Genomic DNA, 23454 nt, shown 5'->3' with positions numbered 1-23454 from the left:
GTATCAATAACATGGAAGTTTGACTCTTTGACCGGCAACTGTATTTTGTGGAGGTTCGCGAGTCAATATGTTCAAAGAACAACTAATCAAATTATAAATCTTATGGACCCAAAATCCGTTCGGCAAATAATTTACCGTTAAATGTATGTGTTGTTTTTTCTTGTTTCACAAAATTACTGTTTTTAGATTATTATTTTTTCAAAAAATAAATTTTATACTTAAACGTGACTTTTACAACGAAAACTATATTTTACTTTTAGGTAAACGTAAAAAGTTGAACAAAAAAAAAGGTGAACTTCAAAAAAACTTTAAATTTAAAACTACTAGCATTTAGTATCTATTTAAAATTAGTGTGTCAAAACGACACTTTTAATGAAAGAAAATGATGCTTCCAAACATACATCGTTAAATATTAGAAACCGTTATTAATTAAGACATGTTTGATATTCTTACAACAAATGTTTTGTGTAAATGAATATATAGAATAGTAATATAGCAAATCAATACATTAGCAATTAAATATTGAGTCGTATAGTGCCACATAGGCACATAGCGTCGGGTTAAATTTTACAAGAACAATAGCTCAATTATACGCAGAATTGTTATATCGGATATATAATTGGAGGAAACAATTATTAATGTGACATGTGACGTGAACGAGTAGACCTTTGACCCACCAAAAAATAGAAACCATGGAACCACGTCTAATCGATTAGGGTTCTGACAATATTCCATTCTAAGGAGGATAAGATGTTCCAAGTGTTGCATTATTGATCCAACCTCAAGACGTATACTATCAAAAAGTTTCATAATATAATGTCCCTATTTATCTTAATAGAGCACCTAATAATGTTCGTATTCTTCTTAATTTGTAGTGAAAACGATCTTGAAATGTATTGTATGTAGTTCCCTTTACTAGTACTTTGGGTAACAGGGTTAAACATGCTGATATATATACATATGATTCGATCATGGTTAAGAACCTCTGCATACCATCATAGGTAAAAAGTTGCAACAAACGAGTCAACAGAAAGGGATTAAAGACAACAACATAACTTCTTATTATATACTGTATTATTTAAGAAATAAACTCGTAGATCTTGCCGTCAAAGGAAAAAAAAACTCGTAGATTCTTCCTAATATACAATTATTGACGAGGGTGTCCCGTGAGCCACGAGTTCGTCCGTTAAACACAACTTCGGTAGTTACCTTTTTCGAGATCATGTTATATATTGCATACATGATACATAAATACATAGTATGCGTATACACACTAATAAATATTTGAGAGATATATACACCTTCCATTATGAATGAGGTGTCGATAAAACTGACGTGGCGATAACTTATGATATAAATTTTTTCGTATCTTTATAAAACTATAAAGAAAGAAAGGATGGTTAAGATCACAAGCATGATTGGAATTTTTATCTATAAATTAAAAATCGTAAGGATGATCGAATCAACCGTTATTTTTATTTATATGTTATTATTCCTAATTTTTAATTTCCCCATCCACTTTTCATGGGGGCTTTATTGAGTCATTGATGACTCTAATCAAACGAGACAAAACAAATCCCACTTAGACAACTTTTTAGTTGAGACTATATAAATTAGTTTTTAGTTACTTTTCTTCAAGCAACATTATATGTTAAGATCATTTTTGTATAACTATATTTACTCTTTTTTGGATGAAAATTGAAGAGAAATATTAATTAAAATTTAATAGCAGAAAATTACTGATCATTTTGCCTATACGTTCCTTAGTCGAAGAATGCATAATTTAATTTAACAAAAAGTTATCTTATGGTCCTTTTTTTTTTAAAGGTTAATCTTATGGTTAATTTCTTATTGCCCGGTGCCCCATTTCCACTCTGTTAACAATTATCATTCCGTTTTTTCTTTCTAATTATAGTAAAAAAAATGTCACGTATCTGCATGAGATCTCAGATGATAATTTGACATTTAAACTTTTGTTACTTTTTACTCTTTAACTAATACTGTTCTCTACTTTGAAATTCATGTTTTTATTTGGCCGGTGAATAATCCTACACGCGTGTTTATATGTTTTTCTTACATCTTAATTTTTTATTAAAAATATTTTATTTTTATTTAAACTGAAATAAGTATATCTATTATCTGTTAAATCATAAATATTGTAATTATAATGTTTAGATTTAACTGGATCTTGTAATATGTTAATGGTTTATACTAGTGTCTTTGATGTTAGAACTCATATTCAAATTTAAGAGTGTGAGCGTGTGAATAGTTTTTTTAAAATTAGGTAGGAATGTCTTCATATTAGGATGCGTAGACAATTGTTGTTAGAATATAAAAGATCGTGTGAAGTCCAAAAGAGCTTATCGCTAAACCGAGTTATCGAAGAAACGTGTGTTACCATTTAGATCGATTCTTAGGACATAATTATATATAATTAGTGGTTGCCAGAAAAAGAATACATATATATATATATATATATATATATATATATAATTGAAGAAGAATTAAAAGTTTATACCTAACTTTGACGGTTTAAGATAATAACTAACCTATTGAAGAATATAAAGTGGTGGCATTACTGTAAGATTTGAATATGATTCGTTACCTTCTAATTTTTTGTGTGAAAGGCTTTCTAATATTATTGCTCATATCATTTTTGAGTCCAATAAACCAAATGTATGTGATTTATTTATTTGCATTAATTACGAGATAAAAGGAAAACTCTGAAAATATGGATACATGCACAACCGAAAGGTTAGATTTGACTGTAAATCAGAATTTTTATTATTTATTTAAGTTACCTATACGAAATTATAGTTATCCAGTATTTTTTGTGAAATAATATAACGGGGTTCCCTATTTCCCTTCAAACTCTTTCTACTCTCTTTTTAGATTTGAATTCCATTTACAATTTTCCACCCAAGTTTGCAAATGATGTAAACATGATGGTGTTTTGAGTTGAATACATTTTAGCATTCATTTTTTTTAAAAAAACAGTAAATAAGATTTTCATTTGTTGAGAAAAAAATGAAAAAAAAAAGATGAAAAAGAACGATAAGAAAAAAGGCGAAGATAAAAAGAGAAAAAAAATTAAAGCAATCGTGATGGAGGGAAGAATAGTGAAAAAGAGAAGAATGCCACGTGTTATATTTGAGAACTCTGTTATGAGGCAAAGACGCGGGCTATCTCCAAAACGTGTCCTCTTCACTAACGACTTACCAAACCAATTTGATTTCACTTCTCTAACCCAAACAAGAAAAGAAAAGAAAAAAGTTAGACGACACAATGGTCCAATCGGAGAATAGTGAGACAATATCGACCCTAATGTCCTTTTACTTATCTTTTTACGTGTTAGTTTCTTATTATTTTATCAATTTTCTAATATTTTATCCATTTAATTTTATAAATGTACAAAAACACCTATAATGTGCAAGATTTTGTTTACATTACACGAGGCCATATCATATGCTCATACAAAGTTGGTTTGGTGTAGGGATTCTTCCAATCCGATTTTTATATGTTTCTTTTGTATTAAATTATTAGACGGAGTTTCTAGAAAATAATACGTGATGTGTATTTCTTCACTATATAATACGCGAAGTTTGTTACGTTAATTAAATATGTGTACAATAGTCGCAAGACTCTTCTCATTCTAGTAATTTCATTATATATAATATAGTAAGAAAAGAAACTCCGGATTCGTACTCGAGCTCATAGACTATATATGATGATCAATAGAAAAATTAACCTATTGTGCTTATACTTTTACAATTATCATATTCCACGTAAATCATAAATTCAAAGCTTTGCATGGTGACATAAACAACATATTTTGAAAACAAATACATATCCAAAAGTGACGATGATTTAAAAATTATGTCGGTAATTGAGTATTTGTTGCCAACAAGTATTTGAGTAAGTTAATATAAACGTAAATGTAAGAATAATCCGATAACAAAAGTATAAAACATAAATGTAAGAATCCCTGTTGAGAGTGTTGTCCAAATAGAAAAAGGAGTGGTCGAACATCTCTATAGATCTCGTCAACTAAAATCCAAGTGAAAAAACATTATCACCAGACAATTCAAAGTTAATATCTTAGAGTAGAGAGCGCACGTTAATGATGTAACACACCGACTTTTGTAGATAAATTGCGTGCGTAGGGTATTAGTGTTCAATTAAGGATTTTGTTCACTTCTTCAAGTTATGAATATTTTTGGGAAACTGGTTTCTAGGATAATAGACAACTGAAAGAGGTACTACTATTTAGTGTTCAATGTTTTGTTTAATTCAGGTATATATTGACACAGGCACAAGTATTTCGTATGGTTAATTGCGTTAGCTATTTCAGACTTATTAAATTACATAATGATTAGATGAGATCGCGAAGTATTAGAGTTCTTGCGTCCGAATAATTGATAGATTCTATACCCTAAAAAAAAGGTCGGAGATCACCCTCTAAATTATAAGTATAACATAAATCTAATTGTACGGACATAAACTCATGACTCAAGCAATAGGACAAGCCAAAAAAAATTCCAATTATTGTGTTACTCTATTCTTCTAAATTTGAACACTAATAGACTATGACATATGAGTATATAATGTGAAGTCTTAAGATATTTTCATGTGGGAGATGAATAGGCCAAGTTGGAGTCTGCAAACAAGAAGCTCTTGAGCCACGACATAAGCCAAGTTGATGACCGTAATTAATGAAACTAAATGTGTGTGGTTATATATTAGGGACCCATGGCCATATACACAATTTTTGTTTCTGTCGATAGCATGCGTTTATATATATTTCTAAAAAAACTAACATATTTACTGGATTTGAGTTCGAATATTGACACTAATATAAACTACGTACCAAACTACATATGTTTATCTATATTTGATTGATCGAAGAATTCTGAACTGTTTTAGAAAATTTCAATACACTTAACTTCATCTTACAACGGTAAAAGAAATCACCACTAGACAAACAATGCCTCATAATGTCTCGAACCCTCAAACTCAAGAGTATACATTTTACTAGATTAGAGAATTTGATATCCTCAAGTTGCCAAAGAATTGGAAGCTTTTGTTACCAAACTTAGAAACAGAAGAAGCCACAAAAAAAGACAAAGGGAGTTAAAGATTGAAGTGATGCATTTGTCTAAGTGTGAAAGGTCTCAAGTCTCAACTTTGAACCATAATAACATTACTCACACTCCCTTTTTTTTTCTTTTTTTTTCCCAAAGTACCCTTTTTAATTCCCTCTATAACCCACTCACTCCATTCCCTCTTTCTGTCACTGATTCAACACGTGGCCACACTGATGGGATCCACCTTTCCTCTTACCCACCTCCCGGTTTATATAAACCCTTCACAACACTTCATCGCTCTCAAACCAACTCTCTCTTCTCTCTTCTCTCCTCTCTTCTACAAGAAGAAAAAAAACAGAGCCTTTACACATCTCAAAATCGAACTTACTTTAACCACCAAATACTGATTGAACACACTTGAAAAATGGCTTCTTTCACGGCAACGGCTGCGGTTTCTGGGAGATGGCTTGGTGGCAATCATACTCAGCCGCCATTATCGTCTTCTCAAAGCTCCGACTTGAGTTATTGTAGCTCCTTACCTATGGCCAGTCGTGTCACACGTAAGCTCAATGTTTCATCTGCGCTTCACACTCCTCCAGCTCTTCATTTCCCTAAGCAATCATCAAACTCTCCCGCCATTGTTGTTAAGCCCAAAGCCAAAGAATCCAACACTAAACAGATGAATTTGTTCCAGAGAGCGGCGGCGGCAGCGTTGGACGCGGCGGAGGGTTTCCTTGTCAGCCACGAGAAGCTACACCCGCTTCCTAAAACGGCTGATCCTAGTGTTCAGATCGCCGGAAATTTTGCTCCGGTGAATGAACAGCCCGTCCGGCGTAATCTTCCGGTGGTCGGAAAACTTCCCGATTCCATCAAAGGAGTGTATGTGCGCAACGGAGCTAACCCACTTCACGAGCCGGTGACAGGTCACCACTTCTTCGACGGAGACGGTATGGTTCACGCCGTCAAATTCGAACACGGTTCAGCTAGCTACGCTTGCCGGTTTACTCAGACTAACCGGTTTGTTCAGGAACGTCAATTGGGTCGACCGGTTTTCCCCAAAGCCATCGGTGAGCTTCACGGCCACACCGGTATTGCCCGACTCATGCTATTCTACGCCAGAGCTGCAGCCGGTATAGTCGACCCGGCACACGGAACCGGTGTAGCTAACGCCGGTTTGGTCTATTTCAATGGCCGGTTATTGGCTATGTCGGAGGATGATTTACCTTACCAAGTTCAGATCACTCCCAATGGAGATTTAAAAACCGTTGGTCGGTTCGATTTTGATGGACAATTAGAATCCACAATGATTGCCCACCCGAAAGTCGACCCGGAATCCGGTGAACTCTTCGCTTTAAGCTACGACGTCGTTTCAAAGCCTTACCTAAAATACTTCCGATTCTCACCGGACGGAACTAAATCACCGGACGTCGAGATTCAGCTTGATCAGCCAACGATGATGCACGATTTCGCGATTACAGAGAACTTCGTCGTCGTACCTGACCAGCAAGTCGTTTTCAAGCTGCCGGAGATGATCCGCGGTGGGTCTCCGGTGGTTTACGACAAGAACAAGGTCGCAAGATTCGGGATTTTAGACAAATACGCCGAAGATTCATCGAACATTAAGTGGATTGATGCTCCAGATTGCTTCTGCTTCCATCTCTGGAACGCTTGGGAAGAGCCAGAAACAGATGAAGTCGTCGTGATAGGGTCCTGTATGACTCCACCAGACTCAATTTTCAACGAGTCTGACGAGAATCTCAAGAGTGTCCTGTCTGAAATCCGCCTGAATCTCAAAACCGGTGAATCAACTCGCCGTCCGATCATCTCCAACGAAGATCAACAAGTCAACCTCGAAGCAGGGATGGTCAACAGAAACATGCTCGGCCGTAAAACCAAATTCGCTTACTTGGCTTTAGCCGAGCCGTGGCCTAAAGTCTCAGGATTCGCTAAAGTTGATCTCACTACTGGAGAAGTTAAGAAACATCTTTACGGCGATAACCGTTACGGAGGAGAGCCTCTGTTTCTCCCCGGAGAAGGAGGAGAGGAAGACGAAGGATACATCCTCTGTTTCGTTCACGACGAGAAGACATGGAAATCGGAGTTACAGATAGTTAACGCCGTTAGCTTAGAGGTTGAAGCAACGGTTAAACTTCCGTCAAGGGTTCCGTACGGATTTCACGGTACATTCATCGGAGCCGATGATTTGGCGAAGCAGGTCGTGTGAGTTCTTATGTGTAAATACGCACAAAATACATATACGTGATGAAGAAGCTTCTAGAAGGAAAAGAGAGAGCGAGATTTACCAGTGGGATGCTCTGCATATACGTCCCCGGAATCTGCTCCTCTGTTTTTTTTTTTTTGCTCTGTTTCTTGTTTGTTGTTTCTTTTGGGGTGCGGTTTGCTAGTTCCCTTTTTTTTGGGGTCAATCTAGAAATCTGAAAGATTTTGAGGGACCAGCTTGTAGCTTTTGGGCTGTAGGGTAGCCTAGCCGTTCGAGCTCAGCTGGTTTCTGTTATTCTTTCACTTATTGTTCATCGTAATGAGAAGTATATAAAATATTAAACAACAAAGATATGTTTGTATATGTGCATGAATTAAGGAACATTTTTTTTCCAATTTAAACTCCCTGGTTTTAATTCTATATCCAAACGTTTTGACGTAAAAAATAAAATACATAATAAAATTTCGAAACGTTTTCTGGTTTGCGCCATCACCAAGAGATTTTATTGGTAAAAAATCAATGATTATAGAATTTTAAATAATAGACCAATGAGAGTAAGACAAGGATCAAGTAAACTTTTGGACTTGAAAACAAAAGTTAATAATTAACCAAATCACACGCCGTATAAGCTTAGTTAGTCAATTTTTGGTATTTGCATGGAAGAGAATCATCAAAGTCAATTTCAGTCAATTTCGAAATAGAAACCAACGAGTTAAGTTAACCCACGTCGAAAAAAGTAAATATGTAATTTGAATATGACCTATCGAAATTAACCTGTTAGATATTAAATGGCATTTAGTAACCGGTCGTTGTCATAAACCGATATTAAAGAACATTTTGTTATGTTGGTAAGCAGAACCGTATACATTGGATATGTGAGTGGTGGGTGGTAACGCAGTGGAGAGACCAATCAAAAATAGTGGAATTGTGACGAAATTAACGGCATTATTCTTATAATATAAGTAATCACGCATTTGTTACTTTTTATAAAATATATTTCGCATTTTATTTTTAAAATGCAACACTTAATCTGATAGGGTAATCTTTTATCGTTGGAAGATTATAAGTATATAAGCACAGAAAGCAAAGTCAACTGTCCGAAAGCGTGTTTCGGTGTTTTGAGATTAAGACATTTCCAAACTAATTGGTTTCCAATGATTTACATTTGGTTATCAAAGATCAACTCTAATCAGGGAAGCTATTAGGGAAGAGTAACCTTAGGTTCTCTGTACACAACAGTTTGCATAGACTTCAAGTTCAATTTCTTGATTTTATTTGTGTTGATCCATATCTAAATTTGTAACTTTAGTCTTGCGGGTTGCCAAAATGTTAACGATTACACTAATTTAAGCACGACAGTTATATATACAGAACATCCTTTAAATTACTCTTACTCTATTTTTAGATCGAACGATTATGGGGAGCAAAAATGAGTTAACTACAAACAATAAATTTTGTTGCATGCGTATTTGGACATATATCATATATGTGTGTATATGTATATAGTAAATATAGGATTAGGATAAGAGGAAATTAGTTGATCGAGTAATGGTGAGCTAAAGAAGCATAAACTGAATATTGCATTAGTTAATGGCTTAATGATATACATGGATCAAAAGCACATTAGTTCACTTCCACTTCCACATGTAACGAAACTATCTCAAACACCAAAAAGTGTTAAGACATAGGTCATGCATGATTTTGAAAAAATGTCAAAAAGAAACATAAATATTTGGCAAAGTTGGAGATATCTATCTTCATGTGGTGGATTATTAATTTGTTTGTTTGTTCACGTTCTCTTCTAACATTATTGAAACCCACTAATAAGTAAAATCTCTGACTTTATTTTAACATTTCAGTGAATAGTCTAATTTTTGGTCCGAGATTTCTGGTTATAAGAAAAATAAAATAAAGATTTAATAGATATATTTTAATTACGATTTAGATATATGATCTATATTTTTTATAGGTATCGTGGAAATTTCAAATGTCGTTTGTGATTTTTTAAATTTGTTTTTCAATTTTGTTATTATATTCAAATAGTAATACACGTACACTAGCTCTTCCAATATCGAGATCCCTTATGTATTTGAAAGTATTACGTAATAACAGTTTAATAAAAACGCGTTTGAAATATTATTAAAGACTTTTTTTTGGCCAAAAAAGACTAATAACGGTTGTGGACGTTCATTGGGTGCAAAACTTTAATCGAAAAAAACTTCATTGGTTACGACTGACGAAATGATACGGTGGGTTGCATGGGAATTATTTATACATAATCTTAGCAATTAATGACTGCCGTCCACGTTTCAGTATTTTTAATGTTAATAAACTGAAGAGATATGCGACTGTGAAGGAATATATTCAATATTTACCCAATTTAGAAGGTGACTTTTTTCCCAACTAATCCATGCATAACTACTTTCCTTTAGTGGAAGGTTGGCACTTGATTATTTCCATTTTTATATTAGCAGTTACTACTTACTCTTACCCAATATAGACCGCAAAATCCGGCGTTGTGATTCGGAGAACTATACGTCCAAATGCGATATCTTGGTTTCTCTTATAAAAATAGATATTTTTATGAATTTATTTTAAAAGTTCTTAGCTAACAAGAAAATATGTGGTTGGTAATGTAAGGTTCACATGTAGCAATTGTGTGCTTTAATACCTTTTTCTAGAATTGTAGACTTTGGTAACATGCATGCCAAAGTGTAAAAATAGTGATGGTCCAATCTAAATAAAAAGAATAAGAAAATCAAATTGCAATTGTTAAGAGAATTAACGTGAAAAAAATAACTTGGTTGCAAACTTTATGGATGTGGGAAGTACTATTGCGTGATCAATGGAATAGCGGAATTGCCAAACACAAACTAAGATTATACAGATAGATTGAAAAAAAAAACCCTGCAAAGAGCCACAAAAAAACTACAATATATAATACGATTTTCATTAAAACTTATAAGTATTTATGTTTTTTTTAAAAAATCAGAAATAAATCATTTAGCCAGCTTAAAATAGTGTTACGTAGCTTACTAGCTTATAGACATATATAAAAAAGCTGATCTCTCTCTCTTTTGTTTTCTGCATAATTTGTTCATCCTTGTGTTAACTAGCCATTGAGTAGTTTTGCGGCGCTTTATTTGGCTCTTCGTTAAACAGAAGAGACCACACCAAATAATGTTAGGTGCTCACCAGGTTTTAAAATGTATGTTCCTCTAATTAGTAATATATGATGGAAAACATTTGGAACAACGGAATGAAAATTATGCAAACAAGTGTTATTGAAAAATGAAAAAGACGACACACCAAAAATTTACGAGATTTTTTTCATGCAGAAATTACAAAGCTCAAAACGTTAAGAGGTTTTTTCCCGTAAACAGTTACTTTTTTTTTTTATCTATATATGAAATTTTACTGAAAAACGGTAATAATGAATACGAATTAACGTACTTTTTTAACTTGAAAACTATTAACGTATATTTTTTTTTTTTGAGGGTGAAATTCGGATTTCTATAAAGTCATTGCTCTTTTGCTTCGAGATTGGTTTAAGATTATAGTCAGATAAGCAAAAAAGCATCAAATGATTAGCTCAACGAAATGTCCAAGGATACTCTCTTTGACAATACATGTCGTATAGTTTATATGTCTATAAAATAATAATATGATTTTTATAATTGAGTATGGCCAGGTGGCAAACGCAGCAAATGATAGTTACGATCAGCCATCGAACCCAAACTATCGAATGCTAGCTAAAGTATATTGAAATGTCCAAAGATACAAAAAAATAATTTAATACAAGTATATTAAAGGGGACCCTTATGCTTTCAACTGTTTGAAATTAAATGATTAAAGTTTGTACAGCATTCTAGTGGGCTAATATTTATTGAAATTTACAAGTGTTACTATATCGGGAACTCGACACAAATGGATGGTTCATTGAAAGGATACACACACAGACATATACTATGTGCATTTTTTGTTTTTGGATTTACCTATATGTGTGTTTTGTGTGTCTGTTTACGTTTATAAGAGATAGAAAATATGTGTGTATATATATTTGGGATCGGTATAGATATAAGAAATTAAGTCGGTATATATACATAGAGTTCATAACTAAATTTTTCGATTTTATTCAAAACAAACCGGTCGTGTCCTCTTATTCTCAAATATATAGAAACTATTTTGGTCATTCATAACCAATATCTCTAGTAAGACGTCGTTATTTCTAAATTGGGACTCCTTAAACTCGTCAAATGAGTGTATATGGTAATTCAAACCCGAATTATTTTATGTATTTATTTCTGCTCCAATCGTCGTCACTGATCAAAATAAGAGAAAGTATATGATAAATTATTGAAAAAGAGAGAAAGTATTACTCTATCTTGACTGGGGCACGTGTTCGTAGTTCATACATTGGCATAAGATCGTTGTTTTGGATAAAGGCGTCAAAGCGATAAATGATTATTGCAACAAATAGAAAATAAGTTTAAAATTCATTGTTGGTTTTAAAATGTGAAGAATTGGAGGAGAGTGACGAACAAGATGATGTATACCACTATAATCGTGCCTCATATATTATAAAATGATAAAATGCCAATAATGCAAGCCACATTACTTATACTTCCATAACTTTAGCATATAATATCCTAACTAACTAGTAACTACCATATATATTAGTCTCATCGATCCAATAATATAGATTCGAATTTTACTTGGATATCGATCTTCTTCATAGAATAATCGATTCTTGTGAATGAATATTTGATGCTGAATATATACATTCTTTATAGATATATAATGTAAAGCTCCCCAGAAAGAAACCAACAGCATTAAACAGCTGGGAGATTTGTGTTGTGTGGAGGTCGACCTTTCAGCGTTAAGATAGGCCAATCATGTCTTTGATATATGATGATATTTAATAACATTTGTGTACTAGTATTTAATTGTTCTATACTTATTCTATAGTACAATCTTTTTTTTTTTTTTTTAAAGGAAAATAGTACATTATTTTTTTTGTACGTTTTTTTGTTGTTGTTGTTGCTGCTGCATACTAAAATTTTGTTTGTTTGGGTTTAGTTTCATAGGAGTCTACTTGGTGTTCATCCGATCAAACCCGATATGAACCAAACCTAAATAACTATAGTTTAACTGGATTCATTATTTCTATATTCGAAAAACCAAATCCTAATTCGAATCGAACCATGCAGAAAGAGAAAAAGCAGTTTAATTATATAAACTAAATTTATTTGGATTAAAAATACGTTTGATCTAATCTGCTTGTGAATCAAATATGTACCAAATAATTGATAGAAAATAGAATCTATGTTAGATGTTCATTGACCGAGAATGCCAAGGAAAGAAAAAAAAAGATATTGTGACGAATTTTCGGCTGAACACGTTTACAACACAAAACTCATCTTCAGTAGCTATATTGATGTATTAGAAGACTTTCCAAAGATAGATAATACGTCTCGAAATATCAGGTTCGAACCTTGCTGTTTGGGAAGTGACTAATTGACATACTCTAAGCCCTGCTTCGAGGGGATTGCAAACCAAAAATTGGGAATCTCTTGGTTATTCAAAATAAAAATGAAAAATGTAAGCACGTAATCTTCATTGAATCCATAGATCTAGAAGCGGATATGCTGATCTATAATTGGCTTAAAACAATGTTACAAAACTTTTGTATGAACGATATTTAAGCATGACATGTTTCAAAACTTTATCCAGGACATTTGAAATATAGTTTCGCAAGTTATTACAATAAAGTATTAATCAGGTTCCATATCTTACAATATCGCGACAAAGAAAAATCTGTCTGGAGGCAAGTCACCATGGACCGCTTAAGATGATGATATGAAAACTAAGCACATGATGAGTGAAAGCCACAAAATGGATAAAGCATACCAATCTTCATTTTTTGTTATCTTTATTTTTCTTTTGGGATTTAACTTTAACTTCAATTTGCTTTCATCATCGACATATTCCCGAAAGGGATAAAATGTCATAATCAGCCACGCGCATTAGCCTCTGGACGTATTAGAGGTTTTGAAGGGCAGAGAAGGACACGTCCACGTGACCGTCAACGTACCACACACCCAGTCTCATAGGGCACTCACTGATTAAGAAGAAGAAGAAGAAGAAGAACATATCTTCTCTCTTTAACATTCTCTTCTCATCTACTTAACGACATGAAAACGATGCTTCTTATTTTGGACCCACTTGGAGTTTGAAACCAAAATGGAAAATCTGATAAGGTCAATAGAAACAAAGAGAGAAACAAAATCGATCGGCCGACATATTGGGACTACAACTTCTGATCAGGATTGTTGGTGTTGGAATTCGTACTCAACCCGGCCAGTGATAAAGCCCTTGAAGAAAGCGAGCCCACACACAATGTACACCTTCGGCTCAAATATCCAGGCCCGGTCCTTGAAAACGCTAATTTGAAATTTGAGTGTGGACCATATATCCATAATGATCACTTCACAAACAAAACTATGGTTGCCAAGTCAAGTGAAGAATGCTGTAATCATCTAATCCAACACAGAGAAATCAACTAACGCACCATCCTTTCAATGAACAACTACTAAGCTTTTAAGCTACCAAGTTGCAAACTTCAGATGCAACTTCGAAAGATAGGAAACGTTTCTTCAGCTGTGGAAGCGACGTTATTAAAAACGGAACTGTTTTTACTATATCACGGTGAACAACTTGTCGTTTCTTTGATCCTCTCTTATTGGGCTCTGATGATATATATTAACCTTTTAAAAATAACGGCCCATATTTTCGTAAGTTTGTAAAATGCTTTATTGATAAAAGCAAAAAGACTTGCAACTTATTATTCGTTAACGGAAAAACTAACTCGCCGGTAAGATTTGGGAGAGAACTAACGAGAAGCGACGGTGGTCTGTTATTAAAGCCGGAGGGAGAATTTTACCGACGATGATCGGGCGACGTGCTGGAACTAATCGAGTCGGTATGAGGAGAGACGACTCTCTTCTGACTCGGTTTGTTGACTCAGTGTTCTATTTCTTCCGATTAGCTGAGTTTGAGATCCTGTTTGTGCTCTTCATGCTTATTACCTACGTTATTTTCAAAGATCTGGTAAATTCATCTGATTATCGTGGCTATGTTCTTTTGAATCAGCTCGATTTCGACTCCGGATCGCATTTTTTCTCATGTTGATCTGCTTCTTTTTTTTTGGCAGACGTCGAGGCCGGAGTATAATCGGATTCTTGTGGAGAAACCCGGTGGATCTGACATCTGGCCGTTTTAAATGATAAGAAGAAGATTTTGTGTTGAATGGTTAGTTCTTGGTTTCTGATTTGAGTACTACTCATGTTTCTGTAGGACTTGTGTGCTTGTATACGTCAATGAACGCTTATCTTTCTTCTCTTGTACATTTCAGTTTGTTCAATAGGTCAATGTAATTCTCCTTCGTTTGTGTTTTGATTAATAATAAAAGTTTGGTTTCATCTACTACTCTCACTTGGTTTATAGCTATGCATATGTTCATCGTATTATCTGGGAATCACAAGAAATTGATCTGTGGGAATGTAAGTACATGGAATTTAGAAATAAGAATGGCCTTAAGAAAGAAGTAGCCAAATAGTATTACAGAATCACTAGGCTTGGTTTGTGATCTGATAGAGGGAGAAACAAGTCTTGAGATATTTAGCAGAGTAGAAGCCAAGTACAATCAGAGTATGAATAAGTTTAGCCAATATTTTGGTTCTGTGTTGCTGCTGTTCTCTGCTTGTTGGTTATTTTCCTCTCTATAACCTGGCTGAAGGACGTGGAGTGTCCCATTCGGTGGTAATGTGGTTACGGGAGATTTCCTTTAGGGACCGACACCCACTCAGTGCCATGGTCAGCTCGAACTCATCACGTAGCATTTGAAGCACCTTTCTAACTCCAGCCTCTCCTTCAGCTGCCAATGAGAATACCACTGGTCTTCCAATCTGAGATTGAGATGGTATAATAACAATGTGTTAATTTCAATGGTTTCAAGCAGCTTTCTGGTTAACGAGAATATGATGCTTACAAATATCCCGGAGGCTCCAAGTGCAAGTGCTTTGAAGACATCAGTGCCACGTCGAACACCACCATCCAAGAAGACAGGAATTCGTCCTTGTGTCGCTTTGACAACCTGAACACAGGAGAACAGAGCTGAATTTGTCGGACAAAAGACAATTGTTGACAACACAAATTATCATTTGTACTCTTGAATGATCTACCTCTTCAAGGGCCGAGATGGTTGCTGGGACATAGTCAAGCTGGCGAGCTCCATGGTTTGATACAATGATTCCGGCTGCACCAGCTTGAATCGCTATCCTTGCTGCACGAGGATAATTATAGTTGACCTGGTTAGGTGTTTTCTATTAAACTTAAGGGAAGTAGCCATTTGTTTGTCAGATGGTAACTCACCATCCTCTCCTGTAAGAACACCTTTGACAAGAATGGGCAACTTGGTGATTGTCTGGAGCCACTGGACATCCTGTTCGTGAAAATGAAGTGACAACGAGTCAACAATCAAGTTTCTACTAACTTCTCGGTTTGTTGTTTATCTGTTAAACTACTCTGTTTACCTTCCAGCTTAAGGTACGGTCAATTTGACCAGCAACATATGAAGCCAAGCCAGAGTCATTGGCCTAAAGGTGAAAACAGAACAAGCTCAGGAACACTCAGGAAAGGTAAACATAGCAAGTGTGCTTTAAGACTTGCTTTGTGAGAATCATATTTAGATTATAGGACTGGATAGTATCTGATAGATGCTTGCCTCGTCCATCTTTCCGAGGTCAAGTCCTTCAAAGTTCTTCAATGTCAGGTTTGGAGGCAAAGTGAATCTGTAGTAGAAGAACGTTACACTTTCTAGCTGTGTTTACGTATTAAAATCCATTAAACTCTTGTCATATTTCAAATGACTTGGCTTTACCTGTTCTTGATATCAGACTCTCTGCGGCCTAGCCTTGGGGTGTCTACAGTGAGAGCAATGGCTTTGAACCCAGCCCTCTCAGCTCTTCTCACGAGCTGCTCAACCACATTCCTGTTCTTGTATACCTACTCAAAGATTATAACATAAGAACCATCAAGTGTGACCGGGGTTTTCAGGATGTACAACAAGCTCTTGAGATAACTTACATAGAGCTGGAAGAATCGGATCCCTGGCCCTGTAGACGCAACTTCTTCAACGCTGGAAGTAGCCCATGAAGATAGTGTCTGAAACATCATGGATGAAAATAACTTAAACCAGAGACATGGGTATGCATGGGCCACGGATTTAAAAGCTCCAAACACCGGAAACCAAGAAGGTTAGAAGAAATCTTGCTCTATATGATATATTTCGTAATGATATAAGAACATACCATGATAGTTCCAGCTGCAGATGCAGCTCTAGCAGTAGCATATTCCCCTACATTAGTTTCAAACAGAGTCGTTAGAACAAGCCTTAGTCTTTGTCTCTAGCGATACTAAAACAAGTTTTCACTCTCTAGTCTCTACATAACTCAGTATTTACCATCAGGGTGAGCCATCTTTTGCATGGCAGTTGGAGCAACCATGATGGGCATCGAGATCTTGAACCCCAAGACGGTGGTTGTCATGTCAATCTTGCTCACATCAATCAGAATCCGAGGCCGAAAGCTATTAAACAGCCCAAGGTATGCATCACACCTATTGTAAAAACCAATAACAAACAGTATTTCTTGTCTTACGAAAAGAAAAGAAAAACTCACAGGATCCTTGCAAAAGCGTTTCTGTTCTCTTGAAGAGTCCATTGGTCTTCTGCACCAGATGCATAGTAGTCGTACACCATCTTAGGCAGCTTCTGCTTTGCGATTGCATCATACTCGGTAACGTTAGTGATCTCCATCTTCCGAAGTGTGTTTCTGTCAAAAGAGCAAAAAGGCCTGAGTTAGCTACCTCTTGTGAAATTCAGACATAGTCATAGCTACGATTCTAATCTCCAGAGAGGAACATGTCCATGAACGCAAAACAATCTGGTTTTTGGTTTGTCTTAGCAGAGAATCTCACACACCTTGATGGGAATAGAGCTCTGGGGAGAGATGAAGTGTGTGAGTGGTAAGGAACGCTTATATTATATATATCTCAACGTTTTTATTTGGTTAAAAGTTAAATATTTCTGATAGATTAATTGGCTTGTGAGTTTTTGGTTTATCTTTTAACAGTTGAAAACTTGTTTGCATTGGAAAGAAAGAAATATGGATGAGAAGCTGGAGGTGAAGAATTGATGAGGAGATACGGACAAAAATCTGATGGATGGTGTGTGTCTTAGATTTTTCTTACATATTATCGTTCTTAATCTCGTAGAAAAATAGTAGTAATTCGTAAACCAATCGTTTTTCTTTTTTTTTCAGAAAAGTGCATAAATCCAAGAGTTTCGAATTCGTGAGCCAAATTATTTTGGGCTTTTCGATGCAATACTTAGCCCAGCACAAAGTGAAGGATGAATTCGCTTACATTCTTCTTCAATAAGGTATTGTAAATCTCACAAACCTGTCTTTCCTTAATCTGAGTTCTCCTATAGTATTCTTTTGTGCTCTTTTGGTAGCTAGTTTCTGTGAGGTTTTGGCTGCTGTTAATATAAGATTTGAACTGTGTTTGGATTGTGGAAGTTGGGTGCAATGTAAGATTTTCTGACTATACTAGTTTTCCGGGAACAGATTTTAGTATTCATTGGTATTGTAGGAATCAACATCTATTGTACAAGCAATAAGAATAAACGGAAAGGTAAAATGTAGCCAAATAGCATTACAGAGAATCTCTACGCACGTTTTTGTGATCCGATATAGGGAGAAACAAGTTTTTCGAGATATAAATATAGCAGAGTAGAAGCAAAGTGATCAATCAGAATATGAATACGTTTTGGTGCCGTGTTGTTTCTGTTCTCTGTTTTTTTTTTCTTCTCTATAACCTGGGCAAATGGCGTGGAGTGTCCCATTCCGTGACAATGTGGTTACGGGTGATTTCACTGAGTGACCGGCACCCACTTAGTGCCATGGTTAGCTCGAACTCATCACGCAACATTTGAAGCACCTTTTTGACTCCGGCTTCTCCTTCAGCAGCTAGTGCAAAAACCACTGGTCTTCCAATCTGAGATTGAGAAGGCATTTTAAATATTTACTGTTTTTAAGCAACTTTCTGGTGAATGGATATATGATGTGATGCTTACAAATATTCCAGAGGCTCCAAGTGCAAGTGCCTTGAAGACATCAGTGCCACGTCGAACACCACCATCCAAGAAGACAGGAACTCGTCCTTGTGTTGCTTTGACAACCTGAACACAAGAGAACAAAGCTAATGTGCTTGTACATAAATACTTATCGAGAACACAGATTTATGTTTGTAGTCGAGAATGATCTACCTCTTCAAGGGCTGAGATTGTTGCTGGGACATAATCAAGCTGGCGAGCTCCATGATTTGACACAATGATCCCTGCTGCTCCAGCTTGAATCGCTATCCTTGCTGCATGGGGACAATAATAGTTGACCTTGTCAGGTATTTCTATGACACTAGAGTGTTGAAATTATTTGTTTGGCAAATGGAAACTCACCATCCTCTCCTGTAAGAACACCCTTGACAAGAATTGGCATGTTGGTGATTGTTTGGAGCCACTGGATATCCTGTTTTTGTAGATGAAAGTTAGAGCAATCTGAATCAAGTTTTTGGTTTTGCTGTGGTATCTGAAAATTTGTTGTATTCTCTTACCTTCCAGCTCAAGGTACGGTCAATTTGACCAGCAACATACGAAGCCAAGCCAGAGTCATTGGCCTGCAGGTGGAAACATAACAAGTTTAGGAACATAATCAGGAAACAAACCGTATGCTTTAAAGCTAGTTTTTAAGTGGATCATTGACACTATTCAGACTTAAGTAATGGATACTATCTGATCGATGCTTGCCTCGTCCATCTTTCCAAGGTCAAGACCTTCAAAGTTCTTCAATGTCAGGTTTGGAGGCAAAGTGAATCTGTAGTAGAAGAACACACATCGTTACTCTATAATTGTTTAGCTATATGTTTGCATATTCGAGTCTAATCAACTCTTATCACATTTCAATTGATGTGGCTTTACCTGTTCTTGATATCAGACTCTCTGCGACCTAGCCTTGGGGTGTCTACAGTGAGAGCAATGGCTTTGAACCCAGCTTTCTCGGCTCTTCTCACGAGCTGCTCAACCACCTTCCTGTTCTTGTATACCTACTCAGAACAATCATAACGTGTGAACCATCACGTGTGACCACAGGTATATCAGAATTGTTCATCAAGCAACTTACATAGAGCTGGAAGAATCGGATTCCTGGCCCTGTGGAAGCAACTTCTTCAACACTTGAAGTAGCCCATGAAGATAGTGTCTGAAACATCATGGAAGAAAATAACTCAAACCAGAAACTTGGTTATGCATGGATTGGTGGATTAAGCAGCTATAAACACCAAGACGGTTAAAATCTTCTTTTGAATATAATAACATACCATGATGGTTCCAGCAGCAGACGCAGCTCTAGCCGTAGCATATTCCCCTGCATTAGTTTCCATTAGAGTAAGCCTCAGTCTTTGTCTCTAGTGATACTAAAACAAGTTTTAACTCTCTAGAAATGACTGTTTCAGGAAAAAAGAAAAACGTCTTTTACCATCAGGGTGAGCCATCTTTTGAAAGGCAGTAGGAGCAACCATGATCGGCATCGAGATCTTGAACCCCAAGACGGTAGTCGCCATATCAATTTTGTTCACATCAATCAAAATCCGAGGCCGGAAGCTGTTAAAACATCCCAAGTTATGTACATCAAACTCAGTTCTCTTGTGAAAACCAATAACAAAAAGTGTATCTTATCTTATTAAGAAAAGAAAAACTCACAGGATTCTTGCAAAAGCGTTTCTGTTCTCTTGAAGAGTCCATTGATCTTCTGCACCAGATGCATAGTAGTCATATACCATCTTAGGCAACTTCGCCTTTGCGATTGCATCATACTCGGTAACGTTAGTGATCTCCATCTTCTGAAGTGTGTTTCTGTCAAAAGAGCAAAAAACCCCGAGTTAGTTATCAGTTGTGATTATCAGACATATGTTTATAATCTCCAGAACACAGACGCGTCTCTGTTTGGTCTAGAACACAGAATCTTACACAGCTTTGATTGGAATGGAGCTCTCTCGAGAGAGGAAGGGTGGGACTGCTAAGAAAAGCTTATATCATATATCTCCAACTTTTATATATGGTTAAATGTTTAATATTTCGTTGATGTAGTAATCTGTAACAGTTGAAAAAATTATTGGCAAGTTGGATTATAATATGGATGAGAAGTTGGAGGTGAAGAATGGTTGTGGAGATGCGGACAAATATCAGATGGGTTGTGGTCTAATCCACAAGCAACTTGTGTGTTCCTTACATTTCTTTCATATTATCGTTCACAATCTCGAGAAAAAATACTTAATAATTTTCATTTCTTTTCATTGGACATATATCCAAGGGTGGATGATGAAACTGAAACAAAAAAAAGTGTGCGAGGTAGAACCAAATTCATGGGCTTGACGAAACATAACAATAGCTTATAAACCCAACAGTATTTGGGCTTTAAATGTGAGAAAAGCCCATAAAATGAGAGAGGATAATAAAAAGTGGGACCCACTTAAAGTCGTCACCGTCGCTCTTATTTAGCTGTTGTTGAAATTTGAGAAGATGGGAAAGTGAAATACTCAGTGAAGGAGAAGACGATTGGAAAAGAAACAAAAAGCACTCGGAAAAGTGTTACATAAAAACCAGAAGCGACAACTTTTATTCCGTAATCTGAGATCATAATAATCGGTTTCAATGGCGGATCGGAGCAAAGGCTTTATGAGAGCTGAATTCGTGACCTATGCTTACATTCTTCTCTATATCGCTCTTTCTAGTGGTCAAATCTTCTTCAATAAGGTTTACCTTAAATCTCACAATCTATATTTCCCTGGATCTATGTTCTCGCATCGTATTGTTTTGTGCTCTTTCGATTTGTAGAAACCGATCGCTAGTTTTCGTAAGGAATTGAGCTGGTATGTGCAATGTACTGTGCTAGTTTCTAGGAAGTTGACTAGCAGATTTTAGAATCCCTCGGTTGTGTAGAATTCAACATCCGTTTGCTTTTGTTTGATCGTGTTGTGTTTGCTTTTGACCTCTCTGTTATTGCTTATGCATCAGAGTTCACCGTTTTACAATCTGTAGCAAGTAACGATTCATAGATTGTGGTTTCTCTCTTTTCGTCATGACTAACGTTTTTGTCTTTGAATTGCTCTGCTGCAGTGGGTTTTGTCATCTAAGGAAATTAATTTCCCTTATCCTCTTGGATTGACTTTACTCCATATGATCTTTTCCTCTGTCTTGTGCTTTCTTCTTACCAAAGTTCTTAAGGTAATCTTGCAATTAATGTTCTTTCTGTTTTTGTTCACAAGTAAAGACTGCCTAACTTTTGGTCCCTTCTCTGTTCTCTATTTATTTCTCCATGAAGATTGTGAAGGTCGAGGAAGGAATGACACTAGAAATGTAAGGAAGAAAGAGACTTCGTAAGGAATTTGATTTTGGAGTAGTCGAAAATACCCATAACATAAATATCTTTACTAATTTTATCAATGTAGCAGTATTAACTCACTTTATGTACTCAGATATGTTACGTCAGTTATTCCAATAGGTGCAATGTTTGCAATGACCCTCTGGTTGGGAAACACTGCCTACCTCTACATATCAGTTGCATTTGCGCAGATGTTGAAGGCTATAAGTAAGAAACTGTTCATGCTCTTGGTTCCTCATAAGTCTTATGTTTACTTCTTATATCTGACTAACAATGTACAGTATTCTTCAACCATACTTGCAGTGCCTGTTGCTGTGTTTATTCTTGGAGTAGCTGCTGGACTTGAAATGATGAGCTGCAGGATGCTTTTGATAATGTCTATCATAAGTTTTGGTGTTTTAGTAGCTTCTTATGGGGAATTAAACATCAACTGGATTGGAGTGGTTTACCAAATGGGTGGTGTTGTTGGAGAAGCCCTGAGGCTAATCTTCATGGAACTTCTTGTCAAGAGGAAGGGCATCAAGTTAAACCCAATCTCTCTTATGTACTACGTGAGCCCATGCAGGTAAGTAAAATCGAAGAAGAGGAAGCCATCTCATTTCTCTCATTATTTAAGCCTAAGGGTTACTTTTATCTTTTTGTACCTCCTTTGCAGTGCTATCTGCTTGTTTGTGCCGTGGATCTTTCTAGAGAAATCGAAGATAGATGGCAATGGCCCATGGAACTTCCACTTTGTAGTGTTGACCCTTAATTCCCTCTGTACATTTGCCCTCAACTTGTCGGTTTTCTTGGTGATTTCTCACACGAGTGCTCTCACTATCCGAGTTGCTGGCGTTGTCAAGGATTGGGTGGTTGTCTTGGTGTCAGCTCTTCTCTTTGCCGACACGAAACTCACAATCATCAATCTTTTCGGTTACGCCATCGGTAAGACAAAACTTCTCACATACAAATTGGCTAACAAGAAAAAAATTTGCTTCTCATACAGTGTGCTCTGTGTTCACACACAGCTATTGCCGGTGTAGCGGCTTATAACAACCATAAGCTGAAGAAGGAAGCATCCAAAGTTGTTACCACAGAAACTCCAGGAGATGCTGAATCAATACCGTTGGTGTCACAAGGTAATACTAATACAGAGAGATGATGATGTCCGAGAAAATGTAGTTTCTCATCATCAGTCTTTGAGGTAATCTTTGATTGTTTGTTTTCTCATTTGTACCGTCCGAATTATATAACTTATACAACAAACTCTGTACCAGGGAAAGGAAAAAAAAAAGATGAATCAATTTGTTCAATTCTCATAAATTTTATTCACATTTTGTAGGTTATTATCCGAAAATTTATCATCCACATAAGGCAGAGAAAGAAAAAAAAAAAGTAAATTTAGTTTTATTTTTGTCCTTTCCAAGAAGTAAATATTTTCTGAATATCATCAGCTTAAATTTAATAATTAAAAAAATATGGCTACACGTAGATAAATCGTGTATCGACTTTTCCTATTGGCTTAAAAGATGGGCCTAAAAAGCCCAGTAACAGTATTTCCTTTTTTGTTTACCTACCTGGAAATTATATTTTTTTAAAAATAAAAAATGGG

General features: G+C 35.8%; 5 protein-coding genes across 12 annotated transcripts; 3 read left to right on the top strand and 2 right to left on the bottom strand.

Moving 5' to 3' along the window:
* The first annotated feature begins 4970 nt into the window (after positions 1–4970).
* On the top strand, positions 4971–7700 carry NCED3 (nine-cis-epoxycarotenoid dioxygenase 3). The gene has a single exon (NM_112304.3). The coding sequence runs from the start codon at positions 5509–5511 to the stop codon at positions 7306–7308; it is 1800 nt and encodes a 599-aa protein (NP_188062.1). The 5' UTR covers positions 4971–5508; the 3' UTR covers positions 7309–7700.
* A 6372-nt stretch (positions 7701–14072) lies between these two features.
* On the top strand, positions 14073–14828 carry AT3G14430 (GRIP/coiled-coil protein). The gene is made up of 2 exons (NM_112303.4): positions 14073–14415; positions 14519–14828. The coding sequence occupies exons 1-2, from the start codon at positions 14254–14256 to the stop codon at positions 14585–14587; spliced, it is 231 nt and encodes a 76-aa protein (NP_566488.1). The 5' UTR covers positions 14073–14253; the 3' UTR covers positions 14588–14828.
* Positions 14808–17595, bottom strand: GOX1 (Aldolase-type TIM barrel family protein). 6 transcript variants are annotated; one of them, NM_112302.4, is made up of 12 exons: positions 17348–17595; positions 17046–17198; positions 16829–16953; positions 16677–16723; positions 16453–16530; positions 16247–16371; positions 16091–16157; positions 15900–15962; positions 15739–15808; positions 15549–15649; positions 15356–15460; positions 14808–15272 (listed from the first exon to the last, which is right to left on the bottom strand). In NM_112302.4, exons 2-12 carry the CDS (start codon positions 17180–17182, stop codon positions 15087–15089), a joined length of 1104 nt encoding a protein of 367 aa, NP_188060.1. In that variant the 5' UTR covers positions 17183–17198; positions 17348–17595; the 3' UTR covers positions 14808–15086. The 6 variants fall into 6 exon arrangements, with proteins under 6 accessions (NP_188060.1, NP_001030694.1, NP_850584.1 ...); NM_001035617.1 differs by having other exon boundaries at positions 17046–17137; positions 17233–17376; NM_180254.2 differs by having other exon boundaries at positions 14834–15272; positions 15549–15645; positions 15735–15808; positions 17348–17463.
* Positions 17596–17972: 377 nt separating this feature from the next.
* On the bottom strand, positions 17973–20735 carry GOX2 (Aldolase-type TIM barrel family protein). 3 transcript variants are annotated; one of them, NM_112301.3, is made up of 12 exons: positions 20450–20735; positions 20183–20335; positions 19959–20083; positions 19801–19847; positions 19605–19682; positions 19403–19527; positions 19232–19298; positions 19039–19101; positions 18884–18953; positions 18695–18795; positions 18503–18607; positions 17973–18423 (listed from the first exon to the last, which is right to left on the bottom strand). In NM_112301.3, exons 2-12 carry the CDS (start codon positions 20317–20319, stop codon positions 18238–18240), a joined length of 1104 nt encoding a protein of 367 aa, NP_188059.1. In that variant the 5' UTR covers positions 20320–20335; positions 20450–20735; the 3' UTR covers positions 17973–18237. The 3 variants fall into 3 exon arrangements, with proteins under 3 accessions (NP_188059.1, NP_001189892.1, NP_001189891.1); NM_001202963.1 differs by having other exon boundaries at positions 17980–18423; positions 20410–20688; NM_001202962.1 differs by having other exon boundaries at positions 17980–18423; positions 19214–19298; positions 20450–20688.
* Positions 20736–21004: 269 nt separating this feature from the next.
* On the top strand, positions 21005–23223 carry AT3G14410 (Nucleotide/sugar transporter family protein). The gene is made up of 7 exons (NM_112300.4): positions 21005–21235; positions 21599–21706; positions 21804–21838; positions 21958–22070; positions 22167–22428; positions 22519–22787; positions 22871–23223. Exons 1-7 carry the CDS (start codon positions 21134–21136, stop codon positions 23002–23004), a joined length of 1023 nt encoding a protein of 340 aa, NP_566487.1. The 5' UTR covers positions 21005–21133; the 3' UTR covers positions 23005–23223.
* Positions 23224–23454: the final 231 nt, after the last annotated feature.

The sequence above is a fragment of the Arabidopsis thaliana genome, chromosome 3 (assembly GCF_000001735.4).
Source record: "Arabidopsis thaliana chromosome 3, partial sequence".
Taxonomy (NCBI): Eukaryota; Viridiplantae; Streptophyta; class Magnoliopsida; order Brassicales; family Brassicaceae; genus Arabidopsis; species Arabidopsis thaliana.
The sequence above is the reverse complement of the archived record's forward strand: the minus strand, read 5'-3'. Positions and strand labels throughout refer to the sequence as shown.

What these genes read in the sequence shown, in the direction of transcription:
- NCED3 (NM_112304.3), top strand. Translation starts at nt 5,509, where the DNA reads ATGGCTTCTTTCACGGCAACGGCTGCGGTTTCTGGGAGATGGCTTGGT.
- AT3G14430 (NM_112303.4), top strand. Translation starts at nt 14,254, where the DNA reads ATGATCGGGCGACGTGCTGGAACTAATCGAGTCGGTATGAGGAGAGAC. An exon ending in ACGTTATTTTCAAAGATCTG is followed by an intron (nt 14,416 to 14,518) that starts GTAAATTCATCT and finishes TTTTTTTGGCAG; the next exon opens with ACGTCGAGGCCGGAGTATAA.
- GOX1 (NM_112302.4), bottom strand. Translation starts at nt 17,182, where the DNA reads ATGGAGATCACTAACGTTACCGAGTATGATGCAATCGCAAAGCAGAAG. An exon ending in CTGCAGCTGGAACTATCATG is followed by an intron (nt 16,531 to 16,676) that starts GTATGTTCTTAT and finishes ATGATGTTTCAG; the next exon opens with ACACTATCTTCATGGGCTAC. An exon ending in CCATCTCGGCCCTTGAAGAG is followed by an intron (nt 15,461 to 15,548) that starts GTAGATCATTCA and finishes TCCTGTGTTCAG; the next exon opens with GTTGTCAAAGCGACACAAGG.
- GOX2 (NM_001202962.1), bottom strand. Translation starts at nt 20,319, where the DNA reads ATGGAGATCACTAACGTTACCGAGTATGATGCAATCGCAAAGGCGAAG. An exon ending in GAGTCTGATATCAAGAACAG is followed by an intron (nt 19,299 to 19,402) that starts GTAAAGCCACAT and finishes CTTCTACTACAG; the next exon opens with ATTCACTTTGCCTCCAAACC. An exon ending in AGGCAAGCATCGATCAGATA is followed by an intron (nt 19,102 to 19,213) that starts GTATCCATTACT and finishes TTCCACCTGCAG; the next exon opens with GCCAATGACTCTGGCTTGGC.
- AT3G14410 (NM_112300.4), top strand. Translation starts at nt 21,134, where the DNA reads ATGGCGGATCGGAGCAAAGGCTTTATGAGAGCTGAATTCGTGACCTAT. An exon ending in GTCAAATCTTCTTCAATAAG is followed by an intron (nt 21,236 to 21,598) that starts GTTTACCTTAAA and finishes GCTCTGCTGCAG; the next exon opens with TGGGTTTTGTCATCTAAGGA. An exon ending in TACTACGTGAGCCCATGCAG is followed by an intron (nt 22,429 to 22,518) that starts GTAAGTAAAATC and finishes CCTCCTTTGCAG; the next exon opens with TGCTATCTGCTTGTTTGTGC.